Source organism: Ammospiza caudacuta, chromosome 3, assembly GCF_027887145.1.
Source record: "Ammospiza caudacuta isolate bAmmCau1 chromosome 3, bAmmCau1.pri, whole genome shotgun sequence".
Lineage (NCBI taxonomy): Eukaryota > Metazoa > Chordata > Aves > Passeriformes > Passerellidae > Ammospiza > Ammospiza caudacuta.
In genome coordinates, this window is record NC_080595.1 from 47,235,244 (window position 1) to 47,257,006 (window position 21,763).

Below are 21,763 nucleotides of genomic sequence, written 5' to 3' on the forward strand. Positions count from 1 at the left end.
ACATTTGTATTCACCGTGGATGCTGCTCTGAGCACTAGCCAGGCGCTCCACACTATTAAAAAGAAAGCGTCTCACAAGAGCAAAAACTCCTTTAGCTTGTTTGGGGAGCTGCTGGAGGTCACCTGGTTCAAACTGCACCCCCAAACAGGCCCCATTTCGAAGTTGGAGACCTGAGGGAGGACTTCAACACCTGACATCTGGGTTTCTCCTTGAACTCATCACATCCTGCGCTGAATGAAAGTCAGCCTCCCGCTTCACACTGCGTCACCTTATGCTGCGCTGAAATGTGAATGAATGAATAAAGAAGTAAATAATAACAACAAATAGTGGAAGGAATTGCTGTTTTGGGGGTTTCTCACCGCAAGGGGCGGGGAGCAGCGGGGCCAGGAAATCTCCAGAGACTTTTGCGCGGAAAGGGGAATAAAGCTCCGCCGCAGCGCGGGGCGGGGGGAGGCTCTCGGGTGGCTTCTGGGAGCGCCAGGGGGGATTCCACGCGTTACTCGGAGACAAGGAACAGCAGCGAGAGAAAGCGCCGGCGTCCCAGCACGAGGCGGCGGGAGCAGCATCGGCGGCGGCAGCAGCAGCAGCAGGAGGAGGAGGAGGCCGAGGCCCTTCCTCCCTCCCTCCCTGCGTCCCTCCCTCCGCCGCGGTACCTGCGCCGCGCGTCCACGTGAGCACCACATCAGCGCCCTCCCAGCCAGCCCGCCGCTCGGGGGGCAGCCGCCGGCCGTACTGCCCCTTCCCTTCCCTGCTCCTTCAGCCCCCGCTCCCCTCAGCGGCGCGGCCCAGCCCGGAGCTCAGCCGGCCCCGGCTCGGGAAGATGCTGCAGTCGCTGGCGGGCAGCTCCTGCGTGCGGCTGGTGGAGCAGCACCGCTCCGCCTGGTGCTTCGCGCTGCTGGTGCTGGGCTACCTGCTCTACCTGGTGTTCGGCGCCGTGGTCTTCTCCTCGGTGGAGCTGCCCTACGAAGACCTGCTGCGCCAGGAGCTGGGCAAGCTGAAGCAGCGCTTCCTGGAGGAGCACGCCTGCCTCTCGGAGCAGCAGCTGGAGCAGTTCCTGGTGCGGGTGCTGGAGGCCAGCAACTACGGCGTCTCGGTGCTCAGCAACGCCTCGGGAAACTGGAACTGGGACTTCACCTCCTCCCTCTTCTTCGCCAGCACCGTCCTCTCCACCACGGGTAAGGTAAAGGCGCTTCGCCCGCTGCCGGAGGCCTTCCGGGGAGGCCCGGACCCCCGAGGGCCCCGCGGCGGCGGCGGGGCCGGTGTGGGGCAGCCGGGACCGGGGGCACGGAGCGACCGCCGGCCCCGCGGCCCTGGGCGTGAGGGGGGCTCTGGAGGGAGCCTACTTCCCAAACTCTCCCCTGCCACGGGCGTGTTTTGTCAGGGTGCATCACCCATCCCTGACCCCCGTGAATTCGGCGCCAGGAGCCGGGCTGCCCATTCCTCCACCCTGAAATCGTTGGCGGTCTCGAAAATCCGGCGAGATGCCCGGCTCTTTCTTTGAACTTTTAAATGCTTCTGGAGGTGACTCCTTTGCGTTCTCCTTTGGTGTTTTTTTTTTTCCTGGCTGATTCTTTCCTGGGGGGGATACACACACAGGGATGGACGGGGATGGACTGCTAACCCGGTTATAATGAATTAAATTTCATTTTCCTGTTTTACTGTCAATTTCCATTTAATATTTGCATATAAGTGACTGAAAGATACTGCTTCCTTTCTTCCAGATAGCAGTTTGCATTGGTGTTTTGAAAAACTCGAGGAAACGTTCCTCTGACCATAGTTTCTACAAACACTTATTTTTGCTGTAGTTACATTTCACATACCATCACAGTGGACAGCCTTCTAAAGGATGAGTGCAGGGGATTTGTGCGGGGAAGCTGGGTTCTGGTGATTTGAATGCAGGTCACTGATGCAAATAATAAGGGCTTGTCAAATAAGAAAAGCTTTAAAAAAATCACCCCAAAATTTGTCCAACCAGAGAGGGCTTTGTGTCTTGCCAGTACATTGATATTGCTATAAAAGATGCGCTGTTTCTTTTTTTTTTTTTTCCTCCTTGCCCCCAAGTTAGCCCTCCTTCTGTTATGGGAAATTTAATCAGCTGATACTAATAATGACATTTAATAATTTGCTTACCTGTTCATAAGTTAGTGCTTCCTGACTGATCTCAAACAGGCAGCGCTTGTCCTATAAATAGTTGCCATTGAGCATACAGACTAGGGTTATAAGGAAGTTTGTGTTTTTAAAAAGTAAAACAGGGTTATGGGTGTCCCCCCAACACCTCCCCTCCCCACTTCTTAATTACTAGAGTTTGTAAGAAGAGAAAGTTACACACTTGAAGCAGTTAAATGCTTTCAGTGAATAAATTTCCAAGAATTAATCAACATATAGGAATGCTGCTGATGAAAAAAGCATAGAACTGTGATAGTACTTCAGCACCTAAATTTTTTCTTTCAGTAAAGCTATAAAGCACTTAAAACTTAAGGAGCTGAATTGACCTGCTTTTTTTCATTTCTAATCAGTTGTACTGTTAGGTACTATAAAATGTAAATTATTTTGTCCAAGAGCTATTTTTATATTCAAATTAGTTTTTCTGTAGTGTAGTAACTCACATTAAAATAATAATAAAAAACAAGGAATTAAAAAAGGTCCTACTTTTTTTTTTTTTTAATGACTCAGTCAAAAAATGTTCGCAGTTGGGACAGTGGGGCTGGGTCTGAGTTGGTGATGCCTTAACACTTGGTGCTGATGCACAGCTAAGGGTGGTTGGCTGAGTAGTACAGCTCAGGCAGGGATGTCTCTTTCCCACTGCCTGTCTGCTGAAGGGCAAGGCGTAAGCTGGCCCTGCATGTTTAGCTGGCTTGATCACAGAGGCCTTGCCAGGGAAGAAGACTCAAGGTACCATTGTCCAAATGGAAAACCTTTTAGAAAAGGCCACTTACATGGCATGTGTGCAGAAAACCCAGAGGTCTGATATGCATGAGTTGACTTTTGTTATTTCTGTGTGCCTCATAAACTGAGGTCATCCAGTCATCACTGATGTAATAGACCAGGCAGGAAGTGGTGGTACTTCCTTCTGTGTCTGATAGTCCTTTGCCTTGGGCCCTTTGTAACCAATTCCATCTGTTTCTTGTTTTATGCAGTGGCCTTCAGCTGCACTTAATCCCTATTTAGTATAAATTAGAGTTGGTACAAGTAGATAAGTACAAATCCAGACCAGTACAGTACCTCCAGTGCTTGTTCAAACTCTCCCCAGAGCACAGGTATTTCTGGTGAGATGCATTTTTTTCCCCTCAATTGACTCTGCACCTGTGCAAGAAATCTTTCAAGTCTCTTGAAATGGTCATTCAAAGGGATGACAAGCAGAAGAACCCGCCCGGCCACCTCAAACACTTGTTCAGAAGTGCTTGAACATTCAAAATTTGCTGTATTGTTATAAAGTGTACACCTGAAATGCCCTCCCTTTGCCAAGTATAGTGAGGGCAAAAGCAGAAAAGAGAACCCTGCTACTGATGGCTCCAGCTGAGGGTTGTTTCTGTGTGTAATTGAAATTACAGGGAGCAGCTGGGTGTTCCTTATGTTCAGCTGACTGGATTTGTCTCTCATATGTAAATAAATGCACACCTACCCCTTGTACAGAGGACAAGGCTTCTTTCATAGCCTTTCAGTTTTCTATATAAGGCATGTGGGGAAGTGTTTAAATTTGGCAACCCTCACTTTTCTTCTTGTTCCCTCCTGTCCTGATTATAGTCTTTGGCTTCTTACTCACTAGATAAAATCCACGAAGAAAATGATAAAGCCAGTTATGAATTAAAAAAAAAATCTTAAAGGTGATTGCAGAATAAGGCAAATTGCTACTTGAAAGCAATTAATATTGCTGTGCACATGGGCTGTCACAGGACTGTCACAAGCTGCCTGAAGGACGGGCAAGCAAAGGGCAGTGAAATGGACTGGTGGTGAAGCTTCAGCAGATTGTAGCAGTGACAGGTAGCAAGTTTCTCTTCTGACTTTATTCCTCCCTATGCAACTTAAGCAGTTGTGCAGAATGCCATATGAGCAATGTGTAAGGTGAAGCACTTTGGTCATTAATAATTGACAGCTAAACACTAAGAATATACAGTTGTGTGCATTTAAGTAGTGTCTGCCTTGGAAATGCCCTGTAATTAATACCTGACACACATCTATGGTCTGCTTGTCTCAGTGCTAGATGCCATCAAATCATTATGCTGAAACAGTTCTTTCTGGTTGGCTTTGTTGTGGTGCCATCTGTACTAAAGTCTTTTATTTCTAACAATAAAAATGAAGTAATTTTTTGCACTCACCCTTGCAGGTGGTTTTTTCACTCATCTTGGTGTGCTGTCAGTGTCTAACATCTTATCCCATATTGGTACAATATGGGAATACTGCATTACACGAGTTGTAAGCAGAGGGAAGCAGCCAAAAAAATTGATACTGGTTGTGTTGACAGATATGAAAAGTAAGTACACTGACTTCTGCTTGTTGAAGGAAAATAGGTAGGGAAGGAAAGGAGCAGCCAATTTAGGAACTTGGGGCCTTTAGTTTTATGTTTGTTTCTGGTATGAGTCTTCTCAGTGCAAAAATATTCCGTGGCATTTTCTACAAACGGGCTGTAAGACTTATTCTGACTGTCCAGCTTTGAGTATTTTTACCTTCATTCACAAGCCTTGCCACCTACAGGCATGGCTGGAGGTTTCATATAACATCTAGACACCAAAGGGATGCTGAGGAACAGCTGCCTTGTATCCTTCTCTGCTGTGACAGGGTTGGCAAGATACCCTTGAGAAGGAGGTGAGGATAGCCTTGTCCTGATTTAGGGATTTGCAGAGGAAAGGTGAGAAGTTGCCTCTTCTACCATGCCAACACGTTTTAAATTTTTTGATTGAGGTCAGCTGGCCTGTCATTTGAACCACAGGAGTTAAGGCAATAGGAGAGGGAAGGATTGTCTGTATTTCACCACTTCTGAAGCCTGTAACATGGTTGTCTGCAAAGTGATTTGTGAAAGCAGCATTTTGTCCAGAATTCAGCCTGTACCAATCTCATTGTTGGTGCTGAGCATGGGTGTATTGTGCTGCATTCAGAGACTGTCACCCAAGATCCACAATGGGCTGAATTTGTGTCTTTTTTGTATTTTGAATGGAGTAAGGAGCAGTAGTAATTCAGTAGTTGCAGATAAATGCTTATAGAGGCTGCTACTTTGAAAGTGCTTGTTGGAAGGGCAAGTAAAGATACAATATGGCTTTCAGGAAAAGTTTTGCATTCAGGTTATTTAACTGCCAAGCTGTATGAGGAGTTAATGCATCTATAATTTGATTTATAAGGGTGTTCTCTGTTAGATCTGACTCTCATAAGCATTGCTACTTGCTTTGAGAAACTAAACTATGCCTTTATTTATGACAAGTAGCAGGCTGTGAGGTTGTGATGTACTGCAAAAGAAAGTGCATTCTGTATGAAGAGGCCAGGGGAAGAGCAGCCTGGCAGTCTGCATCATTTTCTCCATGTTCTTCTCACGAGTGCTTGATTTTCTTGCCTTTCTTCTCCCTCAGGGGAACAGGCCCCACATCCAGTGCATATTTAGTGTGCATTACAGATCTGAACAAATCCGTAGAAGATGAGTGAGGGCCATGAAAGCATGACAGTGGAGCATTACAAAGACATCATAAGATTTGTAGGCTCTTACAGTAGAGCCCTCAGGTGGAAGAAACTACTGAGATCTCTCAATCCTGTATAGAAAGATGTGAATATAACTTAAGGTAATAAATAATAAATAAGAGGACAGTTTACAGAGACTTTAGGGAAAACAAGGTTTTCTGTCCCATGCTTGAATTCAATGTAAAATGCATATGTTATTTTGCTGCTGTCAGAATATGTGGGCTGTGTCCCTGGTGATGCCAGTATTATCTCATTAATTCACACCAAATAAATGTGTTTCATAATTCATACCAAATGTCTGTCTAGAGACCTGACATAAGGTTCTCTGTTGCATCTTATCTGAAAATATACAAACTTGGTGATGGATTAAACTCAGATCTGTCTCACTGGCAGTCACCCCTGACTCCAGCAGAACACTGAAGCTTCATTGTGCTGTTGCCCTGACTGCAGCACTCATAGATTATTTAAATTGCTGTGATGAATTGCAGCTATTCACCAGGGTGAGGATGCCAAACTTTGGGAACTTTGTTTTTGTTTTAAGAGTTGTTTGTTACTTGGAAATAACATCTACAGGAAAAGGTAATTTGCTGGGGATGATCTCGGCAGCAAAGGGAGGTTGTGCTGTACTCTGCAACATAGTGGTTTTTATCCAGCAGACATTCTAAGAGCAAAGGTAGGTTGAGAAAGATGCCAGAGGAAAAGGATTACATTCTATAAGCTAACTGTTTGGATCTGAAGCCAAGGGGTTGAAGCCTACAGGGTTTTCTGGGACAGGGCGGTCACAGCTGCTGGCCCCAAGGCTGTTGGCCTCCAGATCAATAGACTGTCCTGGAACCAGGCTTCCTACTTCTTGGATTAAGTGGTACAAGCACAAAGTCAAAGAGTCGTTCTGTCTGCCTCTGTGTCTGCTTTCTTCCTTCATTCTATACCCATGGAGCAGTTCCAGATTTGCTGCTGTCATATTTTAGTCTGGCCCCAGGGTCAAGATGCTGTCTCCTGGGATGTGAGAGATTTCAGTTGAGTTCAGCTGAATGTTATTCTCAGTACAAGGATTTGAACTAGGGTTTTCTAGAACTCCTTAGGAAGAGGAGACAAAAAGACCACCATCTAGGGAAGTTGTGAAAGTTGAGTATGTGTGGAGTCATGCTGAGAAAATAGCTTGGATGCTTCTGGTATCTCTGCCTTACAACACAAAATAATGGGAAAGTTCATTGAAATAGTGAAAAAGAAAAAATCACATTTACAATCAGGAAAGAGGGGACTTGACCAGTTAAAAAGCCCAAGCAAACTGAAAAAAAACCCCTGAAAACACAAAACCAAGCAAACCTACCAAAATACACATACCAAAAATGTGTGGTGTGAATATCTCCAAAACCTCTCTATTTTGTCAAAATCCATGTTCATAAACATTTTTTTGAGAAAGGTATTAGGTTCTGGACTTCAGGACAGAAGGCACTCAGTTACCAGAGATAAGTAACAGAGATGAGCTACAGCCAGATTGATCACGTTATCTCTTGTGTGCCCAGGACAAAGGTCTTGTTTTCTTCTACTGCAGAAAGCAGTGGCAGAGAGGAAATCTGGGTCTCTCCCTGTCCCGTGTTCCAGGCAGGATGGTAGTTCCTGGTTTCTCATGGGGCTAGAGCAATTAGCTAAGCCAAAAATCCTGCTTATGCTTGCTGAAACAAAGGCTGTCGAGTCACTGTAAACCAATATTTGGCCTTCTTTACAGGCCAGTGAGTAGGAAAAACATCTCCTGACAGCATCTGGGGAAGCCATGGATTACCAAGACTGTATTATTGTATTACCAGCACTGCTGGCTGCTGATGGGTGGAATGTCTTTCTTACAAACTGTCCTCACTTCTGTATCCTCCAATTCCTCTTGCCTTGCTAAATTGCCAGTGATAAGGAGCCCCACCATCAGCTCTCAGCAGGTGAAGGACTGCAGCTGCTGCCTCTGTAGTCCTTCTGTGTTTGGCCTAGGGTCATTCCTCCTGTGCTGAAACACAAACAGTTAAAAGCAAGAGAGTCATCTCCTGCAAAATTGCCTTTCATTAAACATTTTCTATGTTTCAGCCTTTTTGTAAAGCTGGAATTCGTATTATTATTCTACCGACATCTCTAAATCAAGTCCTAAGTTAAGTAATGTATACTTTCAGAGCAGGATTTCTAAAACTTAACAACCAAATCCTGCAATTCCTGGCCATTACTTGGTAGGATTTTCACTTTTTTCTGAATATAATTTTTTAAAGGTCTTTTAAACCTATTGTTACTCCTGTTTTCATTACTTGTTGTTTGTTTTGGTTCTTCCCTTGTTTCACTTTGGCCCGCTGCATCATCATTTTAATAATCTGTGGAGTTTTTTAAATAGAGTAACGTCATATGTATGGACTAAGGTCTATTTTGGTCACTGCTCCAGGTTAATTATAAAGTAGGTTACAAGCTACTAAACCATATGAAGACCAGAGTATTTCTTGGCCTGTGAAGAAGTAGAAGTTTAGCATTTTAAGGAAAAATTAGGATTCCTGTGAGAGTTTTGATGCCTTCAGGATTCAAGAAAAGTAATAAAAAATTTTCTTGGGAATTGGCTACCTAAATACCTACTGCCTCACTGGGTCTGACCTCAGCTGCTTGAGAGTTAGGATATTTGCACAAAATTCAGCTGATGACCTACAGAAGTTACTGATGGTGACCCAGAAGGTCTAGGAGAAAGGTACCAGCCATCTTTTTCATGGAAGAACCCTGCATATACCTTAAACAGATTGTTTCTTATGAGGTCAAAACAGCAGTGTGGTTCTGGTTAAGAGCAGCACTGAAAGGAATCAATGGAGCAGAGCTTTTCAAGTGGCTGTGCTTCACAAAAGTATCCAAGTGCCTCTTGGAAGAACATATGGATTGGAAAGGAAAAGATACACATTCATCTCTGAAAACAGAATGTACCAGCGTCCTTGTAGGAAAAGCAGATATGAATCCAAGTGGTACACCAGCTGTCACCAGACTCCAAACATTTACTAACTGAGAATTACCATGGTCTGTACTCCAGACTGATTCTGTGCCAGTCACTGCAGCAGCTTTGGAAGTTATCACATCATCTTTGAGGAACCAGGGAAATCCCAGTTGCAGATTGGGCTGGGAAGCAGGTTTTACCAGCGGAACAAGCTGGCCCAGTAGTCTTCCAAGTAGCCTTTGCTTGTGTGTGAGAAATTGAGTCTGTGCCCTCTGACAAAGTTGCATGCTATCTAGTGCTAGGAACTTTACAGCAGAATTCCGTCTTTCTCCTGCAAATTGTGAGTCTAGACTGTTATGATAACAGCAACCTTAAATAATTTAACAGTAGCTTCTTCACAGGTTTCTAAGACTAGACATGTAAGTGGGTTTAAGGTAAAAGAGAGACCAACCAGAATTAGTTACTGAAATGATAATGACATCAACAATGTCATTGTTGATGTTTGGTTTTTTTTTTCCCAATTAGCAGAATGAGAGATAAATCAAGTTATAGAGGCCCCATCTCTGGAAATGTTCAAGGCCAGGTTTGGATGGGGCCCTGAGCAACCTGCTCTAGTGAAAGGTGTCCTGCCCATCGCAGGGAGGGTTGGAGCAAGAGGATCTTTAAGGTCCCTTCCAACCCAAACCGTTCTATGATTCTATGAAATGCATACTAAAACTATAATTATTTCCAAGTATGAGAAGATTTCTCAGCATTAAGAGGCAAAAGTAATCCTTCCGAAATTCTCAAATGATGCAGCACTGACTGGAATGGGACTTAGGTATGATTTTATTTTATAGTCTGTATTGACTTTTCTCTTATGTGACACTTGGTCTTCTACTTTCTTTGATATTTTAAAACTATGGGGCACACTGTGAGCACCTATTTTGCTCAGTTGAGTGATTGGCAGCCTCAGACATTGCAACATGCAGTACTAGTGCCAAAGTCCAGAAGCAAGTTAGAGTAGGTATCCTCTTTTGTTTACCATATAGTTTGAAAAGGAGATGTTACTTCAGAGTCACCAAATGCAAACACAAGGCAAAAATCTTATTTGACTTCTTCCCTGACAGACTGAGACTCTACTATACGTGGCTTTAAAGTGGAAAAAACCTCATGTTCAGAAAGCAGCAACATATCCAGAGATCTGCTAAAAATTAAATAGTTTGGATGTTTAACTCTTGGGAACTTCATTATAGAAGTCCATACATCTCTCTCCACAGGAAGGGGAAAAGAGCCTTAAAAATTGATCCTTTTATTTAATATGGGAAGACCTTGGAATCTCTGCTTTGTATGTTATTCAAAGTAACTATTTTCCCAGCTGTATGCTGTACAAGAATTGCATAGACCTTTTCATTGAAGCCTACAGCCTAAAGGAAATGAGAAAACTCTAAAGCAAACCAAAGAACTTCCATCTCTTGTAGAGTTTCAGAAGCTCTAGGCTATATGATTTACTAATGGACAATTAAATTTTAAACACTTCACAACAGGTCTTGTTGTTTATTTATATATGTTATACAGGTTGATGGTTGGACTTGGTGATCTTGGAGAGTTTTTCCAGCTTTAACAGTTCTGTGATCAGTGATTTCCATGGCTCTGTTTTGGTTAGTGTTGGGATGCTGACTGAGCAGTATAGCAAATGGACAGGGCTCAAAGAAGTATAATTGTGTTATTATTTGAAAATGCCAGCTACTGTAAACTCCAAGTGATGCACAGAAATTAAAGCAAAATTCTGTAAATCATTTGAGTGATTAGTACTTAGGAGTGAATTTCTCTAATGTGAGGATTGTTTAGTTTACCTCTGTGCATTTACACATCTGTTGAGAAGTCCAGGACTTCAGTCTGGCTCCTGGTCCACTGTTGCAACTCTGGTTGTATATTCAAGGAACTGTGGACGCTACAGGATGCAGCACTGTGTGAATCAACAATTCATGTTGATAAGGGAAAAAACTAAATCCAAGACTAATCTCGGGCCTTAGATTTAGGCCTCAGTGTTATGTATTTACATTCTGCCTACCTATAGTGGAAAGATACATCTTTAATTTTCAGTTGTATCCTTTAGTGCAGCTCTGTGTAGTCAGTGAAGCCACCTGAATGTTCAGGTCAGGTTTCCTAGCTGCCACCTGAGATTATTTTGTATTGTGCTTTGAGGAAAATGTTATTTATCTTAGGAGTTATTGTTAGCCTTGAATCTCAATCAAAGCAAAAGATGGAAGCTCACTCAACATCTTAAACAGAAGTTTGAGCTCCTGGTTTTAGCCTTGCATTACTCCATGTCCTTAGATGTCATGAGGAAGATGGTGATCATCTTTCACATTTCTGCATAATGTTTTATTAGTGGATCTTGAAGCATGTGCATACCAGAAACTGCTTTTTGCTGATTAGTGCACTGCTGTTATGTTCTGTATCTTGAGAGATCACAGTGACATTGCTGTATGTATTTTGCTAAAGGATAAGCTAAGACAAAGGAAAAACAATCATGGAAGATCACATATGAGCCATTAGTATGGTTGAGAATAGGAACCTGTGTGTTTTGTCTTGCAGTTCTCCATTTCTGCTGCTAGGCTGTGTTCCCATACAGTAAGCTGATTTCCCATCCTGTGGGTGCACTTCAGCAGGCTTTTATTTTCTTGCATTTGATGTTCTTTCTTCTTTTCCTTTAGTAATAGTTTTTCTGCTCAGTAATATTAGAGGAAATCACAGCTACTTGAACAGACTTTTACAGAATCCACATCAAAGTGTGCAATGCACATTTCTGTATCTTTGCTTCAGTGGAGAATCCAGAAATGTTGCCTCTCCCTTCTAGGGAATTGTTCAGTTGTGTACTATGTGTAGAAAACACACTACACACCAGATAATGCTGCCCACATAACTGATCAAATGCCTGAGTAGCCTTTGTGAGAAGGTGGCAATATTTTCTCTGCTTTAGCATGCTGGATGCCTCTTTTTACCTAGCAAAGGGTTTGCTCAGGGTGTTGTAAAACAAAATGGGCTGAGCCTACCTTGCAGCTTTGCCACTGGTAGGAAGATGCGTTGGATCCCTGATTCTCATCCTAGGGTCCAGCCCTGTGCTAGGTCTGTGGCCAACAGGACCACAACAGCAGGTCAAGTCAGTTTATCAGACTGGAAGGAGCATATTCCCTTCCTGCTGGATTAGTTTGCTCTGAGTTACTATATTTGAGCAAACTGCAACCAATACAAGAGGGGGCAGAACCGACAGCAACCTTTTTCCTAGCAGTTACTCTGGGATTAGTTAGGCATTTCATGTAGTTATGTCATAGAAGCGCAGAAAGAATCTAAAAAGCACAGCCAAATCAACAGCAGGTATAAGAAAGGAGCTGGTATCCTAAGAAAGTGTTTCCTGTACTGATAATGTATCTGACAATTGCTGGCTGTCCCTTGTAAAGAAGCATTGTTTCACACATGGAAATTAAAGGATTAAAATGTCAGCTAGCAAAGCTGAAAGAATTTTAACTGGACTCCTTTTAGTTAGCTCAGATGCCATCATTAAAATATTTCTCTCCAGTGTATTTCAGGTCTGCATATCTTCAGGGGAGCTTCATTTTTTCCTGCTGGGTAGCTACTGTCATGTGGTAAATTGCATTGTCTTAGGAGTTAGTAAGGAAGTAATGCAGTCATACCATTGTACCCAGTTTACAAATTCTTATCATTGAGAAGTACAGGAAACTGGATGCGTTCATGGGACCAGACACTCAAAGAAATCTGTCCCTTGTAAAGATGTGTTAACTATCAGTTTACTCATTGCTGCTCAGACTCTTCTGTGCTAGGCCTTTCTTTTGGAATTACCAATAATTTTACATTCCCCTCCCCTTTATGCTGAGGTGTAAGGGATGCCATGTACAGCACCCTGGTTTCCTCACAGAGTCACAGGTTGTGTCAGTCCAGCCTTTTCCATGCTGGTCACTGTTTGCAAATGCAAGTGCTGGCAGGAGGGTGCTGAACATGAAACCTTCAGCACAGAGGAATGGCTAAGCATTTCTGATATGTGTGCTACCTTACTGGAAAAGGATTTAAGGAAATGGGTCTCAAAGTCTTTGGTCGGTGTTGATGGTCTTTGACTGACTTGTGAATTCAGAGTTGTGATTGGGCAACTGGAGTGTTTTTTGATGAATTGTCATACTGGATTTAATGTTGCCTGCTTTCATTATATGCACACCTATCTTATTCTGGCCCTGAGAGTTTAGAATGTATTCCCACTAGGAAAGTCACCTTATAGTTGTAAGAATTTTTGGAATCATCAACTATCCCACCAAGAGGAATTTTTGTAGCAAAGTGAAGTGCATCATTTTAAAACAAATTGCCATTAGTCTAAACAGACAACACTGGTTTTGAAAACCACAGAGTATTTAAGTTGCTCTGTCTTTGTCTTTACATTGCTGGCTAAATGTCTTGTGTATGTAGTTTACCTTTCTAAATGCCACATTCCTGTTTATTTCTAAATAACTTTTAGATAAGCAAAACCCTCTACATTTCATCTGCTTGTGAACATAAATCGTATATGCAACCACAGTTCTTTTCCTTTCCCTTTATTTAGTGGTAGGACGTACAGAGCTGTGATTATCCCGTTTGTCCTTATTCCAGTGTAACTAATCAAATTTGTGTTTCCCACAATTATTGTTTGCTATGTGGGATGTCTTAAACGTGTGAGAAATTGAATAGGACTAATGTATCTATAAAATCTGTTTATGGTTCAGTTAACTAGTTCTCACAACAGTTGAGGAATTTCCCCATTGAGTTTTGCAAATTTGTGTTCTATTTTGAGCTTGAAATGGTGAATATATTCAACTTGACTGTATTCAGATGTGAGAGTATCATCAAGCATCATATTTAGGACTGTAATTTAGAGTTTTGAATAAGTCATCTCATCTCTAAAAGTATCTCACTTTGGTCCCTTATGTAAGTATTGTCTCATAATTTATTATTCCAGATGGAACATGCTTGCATGAAAGTGCAGTGTGATGCACTTCAGTTCTGTGTGGTTTTAGTTGCTTTAGTGATTTTTTCCTATTTGTGTTAAATTGTTTTGCTTCTATATGGCATTATGTGTTGTTAAAATCTTTATGTTTCTGAAAAATAGCTATTGAAACAGAAGATATCCACATTCAAGTACATTATGGTGACTGACTTACATATGAAATATTGAAATATCTTACAAAAACAGGCAAGAACTATGTGTCTTTCTCTGCCAAACAAGGGAGTTGATGCTTGCAATTTCCCTGAGTTCCAGATGTCAAATCAATAACAAGATTAGAAGTAAATATTCCTATTCCCCTGCTGCATCTAGTAGATAACAGTTTCTTCTACGTGAGGTTGCATTTTAATGCAAAGATGCTGCTTACAGATTTGAATTTAACTCCACAGCGTGAAATGGCCTAGTTTTTTAATGTTGTGTGATAATTCCTTACTGCCCACAATACAAGTTTCCTTCACTGTTTTCATGCTCTGTAATTTCTGATGGTGCAATAAAGCAATCTTTGTTTCAGAGTGGAGGTGGAGAGCCTACTAATTTGCAGCTGGTTGTTTCTTTTTATTTCCAGATGGTAGGAAGAAAAATTGTGGCTCATTTCAATGGGAGAAATTAAGTTTGCAAGACTAGGTATTCTTCAGTAACTGGAAATGTGATTAAAACGCTGCAGTAAGTGCCACTGCAACACATTCAAAGCTTTTGGCACATCCCAGGGTGCATTTGGGATGGTAACAGGTGTGAATTATAAATTTTTAGAAATCTCTTTTCTAGTGAACTGTACCAGGTTTCAAGCAGAGCACTACAGTACACAGGTGCTGCGTTCAGCAGTAGCACCTGGCACATCCCTGTGGTACACCATGCATACACAAGGTCTTTCAAGTGGTAGAAAGCTGAAGTAATTGATAGAACTTGAAAACCTGTTACATTAAAATTAGAGGGGCTGTGGAAAGACAAAGTTGCAGCATGGAATGAATCTGTGGTTGCAGACCTTTTCTGTAAAAAGAAAGATCCATCTTTTCTCAGTCTGTTCAGAAAGTGTGTGTCCTCTGAGGCTCACTGCCATTTAGGTGCTAAATGTGTCTTAGCTGCTAAAAGGAATTTCTCCATAGGTGCAGACTTCTGGAATTACAGACAAAATCTAGATGTGTAAGATCTATTGTGTGAGATATACCACTTCTATGCTGCAGTCAAGGTGAAATCCTCATTGTGTTGTTTTTCTGAATCAACATGAGAAATGAGAAGATCAATATCGTGGACAAGCTGCTGGCTAAGTCTAATCATTCATGACATTTTATCTCTGCCAAAACATTGTCCATGTTAAGTTCTTTTTGTCCTACTTTGAATATTTCAGGATGTGAACCTCTGGAAGAACTGTAAAAAGGCTTGTACTCTGCCCTGGTTTCAGCTGGGATCGAGTTAATTTTCTCCTTAGTAGCTGGTACAGTGCTCTGTTCTGTATTGACTATGAGAGGAAGGTTGATAACACACTGAAATTTCAGTTGTTGCTCAGTAGTGCTTGCCCCAGGTCAAGGACTTTTCAGTTTCCCGTGATCTGCCAGGGAGCAGGTGCACAAGGAGCTGTGAGGGCTCATGGCCAGGGCACCTGACCTAAACTGTCCAAAGGGATATTCCATGCCATAGAGCATGGTGCCCAGTGTATGAACTGGGGGAAGTTGGCTGGTAGAGACCAATTGCTGCATGGGGATGGCATGGACATCAGCCAGCAGGTGATGAGCAATTGAGTGGGCTTCTTTTGTCTGTCTTGGCTTTTATTCCTTTCATTCTCCTTTTCATTATAATTATTGTCATTATTATTATTACTGTTATTGTATTTCACTTTGTTTCAATTGCTAAAATGTATTATCTCAGTCAGTAAGTTTTACTTTTAGTTCCTAATTCTCTGCCCCACCATGAGGGAGGAGTGACAAACAGCTGTATGGTACTTAGCTGCCACCTCAGGTTAAACCACAACAACCCCTTTCAATACCTTGAAGTTGGTATTGAAGGTCTTAGGAAGGTTTTTAAAGAAGTTGTTTCTTTGACTGTTTGTTAATCTTGATGATCAGTGGCTTTGAAAATCCATTAATAAGGGAATGCTGCTGCACACACATATCTGAACATTCCAGTGCAAAAATCTCATCTCGTTTTCTAATGTTTCAGAGGACTACAAGTTAAAGTTTCCTAATAAAACTCACTCACATTTCTCTTTTAGCAAATTTAAGTTTCTGAGACTTAGGTAGTTTGTTCTATTAGGATACCTCACTAATAAAGTAGCCTGTTGGAGCCCGTACTTTGATACAGATTTTTGACCATCTGTTGCCTAGCGGGCAAGTAAACCAATAAAAGAATAATTGGAATTTTCCTGGCTGGATTCTCAGAGTAGCCCTCAGGAAGTCTCACCTTGCTTTTGACCTGTTGGTTGAGTTTTATTCAACAGACTTTTGTAATTTTTACTTCTTTTTCCATTGGATAATGAATCTGAGGTAACAGAAAAGAATTGTTGAAACAATATAAGAATTTGTTTATTTATGCTAAATCTTTGCTAGAGGCAGATCTAAAGATGTGATGTTTGTGTTTTGGATAGGTATTTCTAGAAATGTGCCGTTATTAAGAGTTCTCTGTGGGAAAAATAGCCCAACACCAGATGGATCCAGGTTGGATTGCAGCTAAACCCTTATAGGATCTTAAATCAAGGATGACACTAAGAGGAACCAATTTCCAGTATAAAGATTTTGAGCTTTAAAAAAAAACGAAAAGTGCTCTTAGCTTAGAAAAGAAAAGAAGAAACACAAACCCAAATGGCAAACCTGGAAATTCATGCATACCTCTTGACTATCATCTGTGGTAGAAGTAAAGCCCGAATGCTTTGGCACAGAGGTTTAGCAGACCTCTGCCTGCTGAAGCCGCTCACATTTAGTCTTTGCTCCTGCCCTGCAGCTCACTGTGAAGCACACAGAGGACAGGAAATCTTTAATGACACATCCAAAAAAACATGACTGAAGTTGTCAGGGCTCTGTGGGAGCATGGGTCCAGCCCACACAGACTGCATGACAGGCTGGAAGTTTAGCATATCCCAACAAAAAGGAGTTTCTCAACAGGCAGTCTGATGGGAGCCATGTAGCTGACAGGCAGGGTTTGAAAATACCTTCTCTTGCAGGGAAAGTGGGAAAGCTTTGCCTGCTGTTGGAGTGCCTGGAGAGCACAAGTCTTCCTGCAGGGAACATGTTTTTTATACAGGCATATTTACTAGCCCTGGAATGGCAAATGTGCCTCACCTGGAGCCCTGTCTCACACATGGTAGACATCTTTCTGGTGGCAAGGAATGTATGTTTTCATGTAGGCTCTGCTGGAAGGGTGTAACAGTTCCCTTGGGTTGATAATACCTGTTTTGGTTATACATAATCTATCCAGGCAAGATGAGCAAAACCCAGTGTCGGGTGGTTCAGGAAAGAGTGCTATCATTTTCCAGTTAAAGTTACTGTCTGTTGAGCTGTGTTTCCCTCTGATACTTTTGTTGAGAACAGATAATACTGTACCAAACACTCATAATAATCATCTCAGATGTGGGGGGAGATACTGATTTCTGTCCTTAATCTTATGTCTCCATTTGGTTCCTGTGCAGTGCAACCATCTGCTGTTATGCTGCTCTAGTAACAAGTCCTTCCTTGCACACACCCCTCCACATCTTAACTGCTGATATGGGAATTGCTTCATCATTAGCATCACTGCTGTAGGGTTGTGATGTTTTTCACTTACTTGCTGTGGGCAAATACTGTCTAAAACAGCAGTGAGTGTAAATGGACAAAATAGTACAGCTTGGTGCCATTTGCAATTCCCATCAGACTGTAGGTGTGCCTTTCCTTGCATGGTGGTGTGAGAGAGACAAAGGATGGTCTTTCTGATGACAGAAAATGAGAGTTGGGAAATACTAGCAATTTGTTTGGTTTGGCTCAGAGTTGTGTTTAGTGTCCCTTTAATTAACAGAGTGTTCTTGTGCTTTATCAGGTGACCTGGGGTTCAGGTAGCCTCACAGATATGTAATACTGTTGCTGTTCATCTTACTGAGCTATGATGGAAATTCAGAAACAATAACTGAAAGTCTTTCCTCCAGAAATCTGGAGCCCATCAGGGAAGTATGGGGAGCTGTGAAATTAAGCCAGTCTGGCATACCTCTGCTGTGGGTTACCATTGGAGGAGCTGATGTTAGGGAAGCACTGAATTCAGCTTCAAATTCTGAAGAGAGGTGAAGTCTGCCTATTTCTTGGCCCTCTGCTTGGGTTTAGATCAAGGGTGCACTACAGATGATTTTGACTTCCTGCTTTGGTTCAGGCTTGTGGAACAGTTTTGGAGCATGTAGACTGGACTTCTTTCTAATTAAACAACATGAAGCAGTAAAGAGTACCTCAGCTATTATTGGGCTTACAGTATTTGTGGACAGAGTAGAGTATATCTGAAGTAAACCCTGGCTTCCCTAAATATAATCTTGAATTTAGGTACATGCTACCAAGTGTTCTGCACTATGGATCAATACTTATTGTGCTACAATACTAATGTTAACAAGATGACCGTGTAATTTTTTTTGTTCCTTTTTTCCTATGCCTATACTTTGCATTCCAGTGGTCAAAATAATTGATTTTGGGCAGGAATTGGCAGATATCTGACCTCTTAAGTAATATGATCAAATACTACTTTTTTTCATATCTTTCAGATGTAAGATCTAAGCTCCTGTTGCAACCAAACTATTTTAATGTTCTAAAGTTTTGCTCACAAGCCCAATACAAAAACATTTTCTTTATCATGATATCTTACAGTTTCTCCTGCTGCCTTGCTGGTATGTGAAGAGTATCAAGATGATAATGTTTTGAATAGTAAATTACCATCTATAAATATGTAGTGTCCAGGAATCCTCCTGCACTGACTGCAGATTTTCTCTTGCTGATTGAAATGACAGCATGTATCTCTAGAAAAATGTAAATGATCTTACAATAGCAAAAAAGATACAGGACTTCTTGTTGTAAATAAATGGTTCAGTAATTTTTCTCTAGTTAAAAAAAATTATTGATACATAATGTATGGCCTTATTCTGATCCTACTTGTTTGACTCATTTGAAAAGACTTAAAGCACTTTCAGTTTTCATTGCATAATTAATGGGGGCAGGTGAGCCAGCAGCCTGCCCAGATGCTGATGCTATACTGGGCTGCACCTGGAGTGCTGCCAGCAGGGGGGGAGATGATCCTCCCCCTCTACTCAGCACTGGTGAGGCCACTCCTGAAGGGCTGGCTCCCGTTCTGCACCCCCCAGTGCAAAAAAACCCAGAGAGCTGCTGGAGAGTCCATCCAAGAGCTACTAAGGGATGAAGGGACTGGAGCATCTCTCCTGTGAGGGTTGGGAGTGACTGGGAGTGCTGAGCCTGGAGAAGAAAGGTTTTGTGGGGAGCTCACCAGTGTATATGAATACCTGAGAGAGTAAGTTAGGGACTAATATTGCAGGTGGCATATGGATGCTGCTGTGTTGCACACTGCCCCTGTCAGATCATTCTTTTCCACCTTTCCATTCATGTTCACTGGCTGGCTAGTATTTTTTTACTTAAGTTCAACATTTTGAGGACAAGGAGGTATTTTCATTCTGCTTTGGTAGCACAATAAGTATTAAATAACTGAATTATTACAGGATACAAAAATACTTTCACATTTGTTTTAGTTTAGTTTTAAAAAATTACATGTTAAATTCTATGGGCTTACTACATCTATCTAAAAATCATATATACACAAATTATTTGCTAAATTTTTAATGGATTTTTTATATGGGTAATTATTTTCCACCAGAAGTGCCACTCTGTTCAAAGGTCAAAGTCAATGAGAGCCTTTGTTGTCTCTTCATGTAGGACTCCCCAGGAAGTCAGAGGTGGGATGGGCTTATTGCAGGAAGGCTTTTCAGACGACTGAGAACATATTCAGTAGGAAATTGGAAGTATTACTAGTCTTGCTTCCAGAGTAGTAGTATTTTGGATTTTTTGTATTATTATTAATTAATCCAAAGTAGTAATATTTTGGATTTTTTTATTATTATTACTGATCACCATGATTTCTGAATGAGGATATGTGGCATGTCCATACACAGTAAATCCATTTTCACACCACTTATTTAGGCCAATGCAGAATGTATAAGAACAGGAAGTGAACATCAGTGGTTTGCTAGCACTGGTACAAATCCACAGGCAGTTTAAACAATACTAAACATAAGACTGTAGAGTAACCTGTTCTTCTTCATATTAATATGAGTAAAGTGTGAAAGTATCCCTTATCCTCATACAAACATTCTCCCCAGTTTGATTCATTAGCTTCCCCCTTTCCCAGCATCTGTGGATGTAGTTTCTTTGGGTAAGTGTAATATCGCTTCTTGTGCAGGAACAGACAAGGCAGATTTTGGATGCTTTGCAAGATAAAAATGTTCTGACATACAGCTGTTCTGGTAGACACTGGTTTTGAAACTGGCTTGGACCATAGAAGCAAATATATCCATGCCTTGTTTCTTTGGTTCAGATATTTCTGACAATCAGCCAAATTGCTCATATGAGTATTTATTTAGTATTTAGTATTTATTACTAAACTTACTGTGTTAAAAGCCATTTCAGCTTTTCTTGGTGCAGCAGGTGGCATTTGTGAGTTGATTATATGAACACAGTCCTTTCCACAGTCCAAACCTAGCTGCAGGACATTGATTCTGAAGAATTAGCAGTCTTTGGCTTTGATAACTAGTGGCAGCAGAGAGCAGAAGGAATCAAAACCACATAGGAGATGCATGTAAATCAGTTGGAATCTCTTTAGAGTTTGGTTGCTTGGTTTGTACTTTTGGAAGAAGCCCCTTCATTCTAGAAATTGGCAAAACAAAACAATTCTATTCTGACAAGTGGTTGGGGTGAGATACTGCTGTGAAGATGTAATCTTCATGATTACATTAATTTAAATACTGTTTTACTACATTTATTCTAGTGAAGTTGAGGGGTATATTATTATTCAAGAGGGCTGGATCAGCACCATACTAAATCACCTCATCTTGAAGTCTAAATCACTTTTAAAATCATGCTTACTTGTGGGGTGTGAGAATGAACCTAATGACTGTTTTCTTTAGTGGCAAAACTGGTTTAAGAGGTTTTTGCCACACCCTTCATCACGTCTCTAATTGTGCCAGTGCAAGTCTTTGAGAGCTGCATAGTAAGCTTTTATTAGTGAAATGGACTAGGTTTCAAAATCTCCTCCTTCTCCTTCTCCTTCTCCTTCTCCTTCTCCTTCTCCTTCTCCTTCTCCTTCTCCTTCTCCTTCTCCTTCTCCTTCTCCTTCTCCTTCTCCTTCTCCTTCTCCTTCTCCTTCTCCTTCTCCTTCTCCTTCTCCATCCTGTCCTATTCTTCCCCTCCCTGATTATTTCATCAATTTTGGTTTACAGCACTTCTTCCTCTTCCTTCCTCTAATGCACACAAAGTCAGTTTCATTAACTCAACCGAGGAGATAGCAAAATGTAATTTCCAAATGGATTTCCTCTGCTTAGAAATGCCTGTCACAGTGGAATTTTTCCTCCTCATTTCTGCAATGTAGGGTGGCATATTTCAGCCTGGCTAGAAATCCAGGTTCCCTGGTTTGTTTAGCAAAACGGTGTTAGGGAACTTTTCCAGAGTGTTTCCAGTTTGGTGGCCCAATAAGTTTAACAATGAAATACATCTTTCTTCATAAAAGTAGGTCTCAAACTATTATTTTCTATAGCAAGGAAGAGCATAGCAGCAACCAGGGTGATCTCTCTTACTGCACAGATCTACCGTCACCTGACATTTCCTTTTCATCTTGGAAGATAATTGACCAGTTATAAAGAAGGATGTATTTCACTGTTAAACACAATGGAAAATGTCAAAGGCTTATAAAATGGAAGTCTAGAAATTATGTAAATATTGTCAATGACCATCTTCATCATACTCCAGTGAGTCATGTTATGCTTGGAATGAATTAAAGATTTTTGCATAACTTAAAAATACATAGTACGTGATGCACTTAATTTATTGGGGCATTTTGAGATTATGAGGTGATTTAAAGGTCTGACTTCTCTTCAAGGACACTGACTCAGACCAGCAAAGGGATGAGCA

General features: G+C 41.5%; 1 protein-coding gene across 1 annotated transcript in view; it reads left to right on the forward strand.

Moving 5' to 3' along the window:
* The first annotated feature begins 820 nt into the window (after positions 1–820).
* KCNK1 (potassium two pore domain channel subfamily K member 1) overlaps positions 821–21,763 on the forward strand; it is a 31,105-nt gene continuing 10,162 nt past the window's right edge. Inside the window, exon 1 of the mRNA XM_058801727.1 lies at positions 821–1,175. Within this exon, the coding sequence (XP_058657710.1) occupies positions 821–1,175 (355 nt within the window). The remainder of the gene's footprint in view (positions 1,176–21,763) is intronic.